Raw genomic sequence first — 7,394 nt, 5'->3', positions numbered from 1 at the left:
AGACTAAGGAATTTCGTTTTCTTGTTATTTAATTAAACTGTTGTGTTTTGTAAGAATAATTGTTTAGTCTAGACAATGGAAGCATTCAGACTATAATTAATAACAAGAAAAAACTTGTACTAGTACTAGTGAGAAAAATAATTTGAATAATTTGCGCCACTTAAAAATGTTTCTTAAAACTGTGTTGTACGTTTCGTTTAACAACTCTTAGCGCTTAATTTTAGAACGTTTTTCTTTCCTTCTTTCCTATGAAGGATTAAACTCCAGACTGATTTAAAACAATAAATAATTATTCTGCTACTAAAATCTATGGAAAAAATAAATTAACAGAAACCATGATTTGGTTCTTAGTTCCGAACATAACTGAAATTTTGGCAAATATGGCAAAAAAAATCGTAACTCTCTCTGTTACTTTTTGACAGTTGAATTTGGGCTGAATATAAAAATACTGTCATTCGAATTTTTGTCTCGCCTATTTGTTGCTGGGTATGTTATAAGAATCTCAAAGAAGGGGTACATTATGGTAATGTATCTTTTGTTCATCGGATTCTTCAATTCATAACTTTTTGGTTTCGATTTGTTAATTTATTTGATGATCAGCCATATTAGTTTATTAAAAGTTAATATCAGTATAAATATTAATTATTCTAAATAGATCAATTAATATTAATAGTATTTTAATAAATATAAATAATATATTAACTAGTATAAATTTCAACTTTATTTGATAATTGTTTTTGAAAATTTTCTAAGGGGGAATTGGAGAGCTCACTTCACTTCCTCTTGGGTTGCAAGTATCCAATTAAACTTACTCTGCATGTTGAAGTGATCGCCATCTGGTGCTACAAAAGAGAAACCCTTTAAAAGACCCTACAAGCTTTATTAGAAAGTTGCACTTCTTAAACTCTTCGCTTCTTAGGTTCTAAAAACAAGTTAAAAGAAGATTTCCTTCCCTGAAATATCCGCGGATATTAAAGTTTTCTGGGGATTCCGCAATAAATGCAGAACATGTAAGTTATTTAGGTAGAATTCTACACAAACAGAAGTGAATTTTCGAAAAATTGCGCTAAATCCATGCGCTTGAAAGTGCAACTAACTTTAAATATTATATGGTTTAGTTATTCATGCTTTGATATAAATGCAACTTAATGAAATTTGTATAACTTTTTTTAGAGCTTAGCAAAAAGTTTAATAAAAATGTTTTTCAAGTAAAAAGTAACTTTATTTAATCTCGATAGACCATATACCGTAGCCTCAAAAGACCGCATATCAGGTGTTCTGCAGTCACCAGCGCAACCGTTAAAATTTATTTTAAAAACTTTCTAAAACAAAAAGTAAAATCTTACACATTAGGGATAAAAAGAAAAACATTATGCAAGTCATTAGTGAAGAAGGCGGGTCAAAACCTTTTTAATTAATGGAAGAAAAAGAGAAGAGTTTAAAATCTATTCTCAGAAAGACGCACACACGTCTAAGTTTCATCATGCTATCCAACAGGCTTAAATGTTTTTAATCCCGCTCATCTCTATAATGGTGCGTCTGACTTTGATAACGTTTTTGTTTTTTTCTTGGCTTAAATATTAATTTTCTGCTGTAATGTACATTGATTTTTTTAAACTTCATTATTGACAAGGGTTCTCGAAATATATATTAAGGGTGATGATTACAGAACACTCTGCATATTACGATTGAAAATGACCTTCTACATCCTAATTTTTATCAATCACATGATGCTACTGAATGAATGAAATCACAATAAATTTTAATTATTAACTTTTCGAATTCTGATTTTATTAGAATACGATAAAAATATTATTAAAATAAGAAATAAGGATAATATTTCATTACATGCGTTAAACTAATATTCAGTCTTTGTTTTGGTTAAGTTATTTTTATTTTTCTACAACGAAAATAAGAAACGTCTATAAGAACATACTTTATTTGGATTAATTGAAGCTGTTTTAATTTTAAATCGGTAGATGGCAGTCTATGTACGGAGGTTATGAATCCAACAATTCGCACAATTTATTGAAGCGACATGGAGAAATGAATTACTTAATGTATTTGTAATGATGCTGACAGATGTTTAAAAAAAATTCAGAGGTTTTTTTTATTCATTTTTTGCTGTTTTTCATTGCTGAAAAAAATTGTTGTAGCATATTTTTCATAAAGAAATAGAATAAATTTGTAGGTACCAATAACGCTAAAAAAAGTCTTTCAAAGCCGACACGAAATTTTTGTTCTGCTAAAATGATTACGGGATGGAATAAATATTTAGATTTTTTTCAAACTGTCGTTATTTTTTTTCAACCGATGAAACGTTTTTAAACTTTTTTCATGGTAATGGTTTCAGTTTTTTATTACAAGAAAGTTCCTGCATTGGGAACAGGGGATAGATATTTGTGGTTTATTCAGTTGTTTTTCTATTTTTTAGTTTAAATATTTCCTTTTTATTTAATTTTTTGAAAGTAAGTGTACATATTTTATGAGCTGGTGCTTTAATGTAGAACAAGATTTTCCCCAAACAATTTATTAAGAAAAATTAAGGAAAAAAAATTACTTTTGTATTTGTCATTTTTTTTTTAAACTTAGGAAAGAGTCACGAAAATTCCTAGGTGGATTTTAAAAATTCAAATAATGTAGAAAGATATTAGTTATTTTTTTGTTTGCTTTGCTTATAGCTGCACAAAAGTTTTTTTAATATGAGTTAACACTTATTTTTTCGCATTGAATGTTCAATAAAATAGAAAGCAATATTTTTTGCTTTTATCTCTATGGTTTGTAAAATTCATTGGGTTACATGAGATAACAATCTTTCTTAATTAACCCTTTGTCACAGAATTTTTATTAAACATATTTTTCATACTTTATTTCATTATTTGTATCAATTTAGACAAAATAAGTGAAAATGTTATATTTAGCATTTCAATAATTTATGGTTTTGAATTAAAGCATGCAGCACCGATATCTTTTTCTGCTTAAAAGGTAAAATCTTCTAAACAATAATTTTTTTAAAATTTGTACCTATTTGCAGTTATTTAGATCAAGAGAAACAATTATTCACAATTCAAATTTCTTTGATTTACAAAATCAATTATTGATAAAGTTTTGAATCTGAATGAAAAAAAATTTTAAAAGTACTTTTTTTTTGGATTTTATATTTTATTATAATTATAATTCCGATAATCTAAAAATTGTTTTTGCAACTGTAAACTGTTTTTATAGTTGTAAAATATCAAAATAAATTTTTTCCTGTAATTAGAGCATTAGAAAAAAATATATAAAAGGGAAACCGTTGTCCCATCTGCGTCAAAGACTTAATTGATTAATGTGTTTTTTATTCTGTTATGTCATTTTTATTCTGGTAATAATTATAATTGAACTAATAAATCATTTGATAATATAATACAAATAAATAAACTAATAAATCATCATATAATTGAACTAATAAATCCAATGATACATTATTTATGTATTTTAAAAAGCTGTTTTTTTTATCTCCTATTTAATTTGCCATAAAAAAGCCATCTGTGAACAAAAATGTAGAAAAATTACGCTAAAATGGGAAACTTTTTCAGGAAAATCCATATCTGCAATAAAAAAAATAGGGTTTTCTATTTGACATTTTGAAGTTGTGCTCAGCCTCACCCACCGTGACGAAAGTTTTGGATATCATTGAATGCATCATTTGCAAATAATTAATTCATGTACTTTTGATTTTAAATACGATGCGTTTTACTCGAATTATTTGGAAAAGAGGACTAGGAGCTTGGCCATGGTTGATTGATGTGATCATTGATACGTTCTTTCACTGTCCCTTACTTGATCTAGGAGTCTTCTGGGTTGGGTTCAAAATCACAAGGCTACGAAGTTAAACATTGATAGTCGTAAACTCAAATTTAAGTCAGCTGCTCAATGCTGGTTATAAAATATAAAACAAAATTAGATTTGTTTGATATGTAGCAAATTCTTTTATTGTATTTCCAGACAATAGAGCCGATTTATGACGAACTTTGTAACAAGTTTTAAGACTGGAAGAACAAGTTTTGAGTCCCATGACCATCAGACTAACCGTGGAAAGTTTTCGTGGCTTTCCTCTCCATGTAACGCAAATGCGGGTTAGTTTAATCAAAAAAGTCCTTTACGAAGGCAAATTTCTCTCAATACTTGATCCAGGAATTTTCTTGTCTTCTGAATTAGGCTCAAAATTACAAGGCTACGGAGTTGAGCATTGTTAATTATAACCTCAAATTTTGGTCGGCTGTTCAATGACTGTTATAAAATGAAATATAACTCGATTTTTACCCGGAACATAATTTCCACAGGTGCGGAATAGTGCGTTGGTGCTGATGATCATTGATGCATTCTGTTAAAAGTTTTTATGACACCAACTACAAAACTGAAATAAAAATTTCCGATCCCCTTGAAATTAGTTTCATTTGGCTCAGTGTAAAGCCTATATCAAAAACAATAATTACGTTGAATTAGCGATATTTAAGTTTCTCCCCTATTTCCCTCTTTCTTCAAGTTTCTCCCCTATTTCTCTCTTTCTTCAAGTTTCTCCCCTATTTCCCTCTTTCTTCTGACAAATCCTAGGTCATTCAACTTTTTATTCTTTACTACGAGGAGGCTGCTTAAAAATTTAAAGCAGGTTTGATTTTTTTTTTTGGATATCTTGGTTTTGTCAGTTTTTGAACTGTTATAATTTTATTCTATTTTGTAAAATTATTTCTATGTTGCAAATTAAATATTAAAATATTTTTTTCATTTCAGCTTTTTACCCTCTATGGATCTGGATGTCAGTTTTTGCTATTGTATTTTTCATCTTTCTCATCTTCTTTATAACATGCATGTGTTGGTGAGAAAAATTTATCTAACAATCTTGCTTTTTGCTTTTGACACTGTTTTGCATTAAAATTGTTGCATTAAAGTTGATCTATTAATTAAAGTCAGTAAAATTGGTATTGATTTTATAAGTTCATGTTAGAAGCGTTTCATGCAGTCGGTAAACTGACTGCATATACAATTTTTAGCGTTCAGGAAAAAAGGAACATTAATTCACATATATGAGAAAAGAAACACTAATGAATGACTATATACTGCAGCACAAATAAAACGAAAGCTCGTTTGTAAAGTGACCAAACACCTTACTTTTCAATATATTTGTCACAGGCTAATTAAAAGTTCCGGCTCTTTACAAATGCTGTCATCATTTTGTACTGAGCCAGGTTTATTGGAAAAAATCTCCGGTATTTTCTATTCAGCATTATTATTTGAGGGATCGTTACAATCAACCTATATGGGGCTGGGATAGCCTGGTCGGTAGGGCGCAAGACCCATGTCTAAGAAGTCGAGGGTTCGATCCTCGCCGGCTGAAGACTCCCCATGTAGTAAATGATGACTGATGCACGTTAAATCTGTCGAGTCTCAAAGTCCTCCATTTTCTCATCACAAATCAATACCTCTGGGGGTACTGATCGAGGAGTTTCCTTGTCTTCTGGATTGGTTCAAAATTACTAGGCTACGGAGTTGAACATTAGTAGTCGTAAACTCATGAAATTGGGTCGGCTGTTCAACGACGGTTAGAAACTAATATAAAATCAACCTATATGCCTTTATGCCCCTCTTTAGGCAGATGGGTATTTTACAATCAGTCCTTATGCTTCAGTAAATATTTGGAAAAAGAAAATAGCAATAAACAAATAGAGCTTCACTTAACATTGCTTTTATAAAATGCTCAATTTATAAAAAAAAGGAAATCCTTTTGGAAGCAGAATTCGAAAAATGAAGTGTTTTTCATAAAATGATGTTCAACATTGCAAAGCAAGTGTTAAAAACATTTGGAGCTCATAAGAAAGTTTTTAATATCATATATCATATATGATAGTTTGCATATTATATCATATTTGCAATGTTCATATAGGTTTGCAAAATCAATGATAGATTGCATCAGAAATTAGATTGCGATTGATATTTCATAGCTTTGAATAGTCGTCGATATGAAACTTGAATCCATACATATGAAACAAGCATCAATTTGTTTAAATTTAAAAAGACATCGTTTTCTTTTTCGTTAATTTATTTAAAAAATCTATTTTAGGAAAGGAACTATCTTTATATGCATGCGAATTGGCAGGAAGAGATTGTTTAAGAACAGTATTGTTAAAATTTTTAATATTTTTTATGTACTTTTATATTGAAAATTTTAATACGCCATTGCTTTAAAAACTCTAAATCTGTGATGATTTATTTTTGTCGTATGCCTGTTTAGGCAGTGGGGGTGTGATTGCTCCTGTTTTTCAGTGGCGCCATCTATGGCCAGGAATTCGACTTCTGTCACGCCATTCACACAACCTCTAGTCGCTTATAGGGCGGGTCACATTCACACACAAAGGAGAAAGGACATAGAACACACAGTGAGAGAAAGAAACATCCATGCCTTGCCCGAGATTCGAACCCAGGGCCTTTCTGATGAAATGACAGTTCCCTGAACCCTACACCGGCCGGTCGGCATCTGTGATGATAAAAGCATAAATAATAAACTACACGTAAATTGAAAATCGCCACTTTGCTTAGTTTCTCATTTATTTCAATTAAGTGCAACTTAATAAGTATTATGTTCATTTTTTTTCAGTTGTAAATGTTGCCCAGGAAAGAGAACTTTTTGTGGCTGCGTTGGCTGCTGTTGCCTTAGAATCTTGACTATATATCGCTTACCATGCAATGATCAAACAGATGATGACCGCGAGATGCTCTTAAGTGAAACAGATATTGAATCGAGTATCGATTCAGAAAGGGAATTGAATTCCACCAAAACATCTTTAACTTTTGTGGGATCTCAGAGATCCATGTATACTGATGAATGGGATAGACGGACCAATACACCTTCCGAAAAGAAACGAAAAAAGCGCATTCCATCCCCACCAGCAATGCCTACTCAGTCTATGCTGAAAAGAGCCACCAAAAAGTCACTGAGATAGATTTCTTAATTTGTAAAACAATATTATTTCTATGTGTTGATATTAGGTCTATTGATCAAAACTATTATGTTGCTTATTGAAAAATATTATGCAAAATAATTTTAAGAAATAATGATTTGCTCATAAAATTTTGCTGTTAGATTGCTTGGTATCGTAAAATTAGGTTTTCTATCAAAAGTACTGTCTTTAAGCGAGTAACACTTTCATCATAACTCAAATAGCCAGTAACCTATGGACACTTATAGCCAGTAACACTCTCGTCATAATTAAAATAGCACTTATAACCAGTAACACTCTCATCATAATTAAAATAGCTAGTAACACTCTCATCATTAGTGAAATAACTAGTAACTCATGGACACTTATAGCCAGTAACACTCTCATCTTAATTTAAATAGCAAGTAACTCATGGAC

At 30.3% G+C, this 7,394-nt stretch overlaps 1 protein-coding gene across 1 annotated transcript; it reads left to right on the top strand.

Annotated features, from left to right (window-relative positions):
* The first annotated feature begins 4,776 nt into the window (after positions 1-4,776).
* LOC147804072 (uncharacterized) lies at positions 4,777-7,121 on the top strand. Its single transcript, XM_087150513.1, has 2 exons — positions 4,777-4,858; positions 6,635-7,121. The coding sequence occupies exons 1-2, from the start codon at positions 4,797-4,799 to the stop codon at positions 6,978-6,980; spliced, it is 408 nt and encodes a 135-aa protein (XP_087006639.1). The 5' UTR covers positions 4,777-4,796; the 3' UTR covers positions 6,981-7,121.
* Positions 7,122-7,394: the final 273 nt, after the last annotated feature.

Source organism: Parasteatoda tepidariorum, chromosome 9 (assembly GCF_982258835.1).
Source record: "Parasteatoda tepidariorum strain Cologne lab strain chromosome 9, Ptep-v5.0, whole genome shotgun sequence".
Taxonomy (NCBI): domain Eukaryota; kingdom Metazoa; phylum Arthropoda; class Arachnida; order Araneae; family Theridiidae; genus Parasteatoda; species Parasteatoda tepidariorum.
Note: the sequence above shows the minus strand (reverse complement) of the source record. Positions and strands in the feature narration are given on the sequence as shown.

Coding starts and splice junctions, on each gene's coding strand:
- LOC147804072 (XM_087150513.1), top strand. CDS start 4,797: ATGTCAGTTTTTGCTATTGTATTTTTCATCTTTCTCATCTTCTTTATA. Junction 4,859..6,634: donor TTTATAACATGCATGTGTTG/GTGAGAAAAATT, acceptor ATTTTTTTTCAG/TTGTAAATGTTGCCCAGGAA.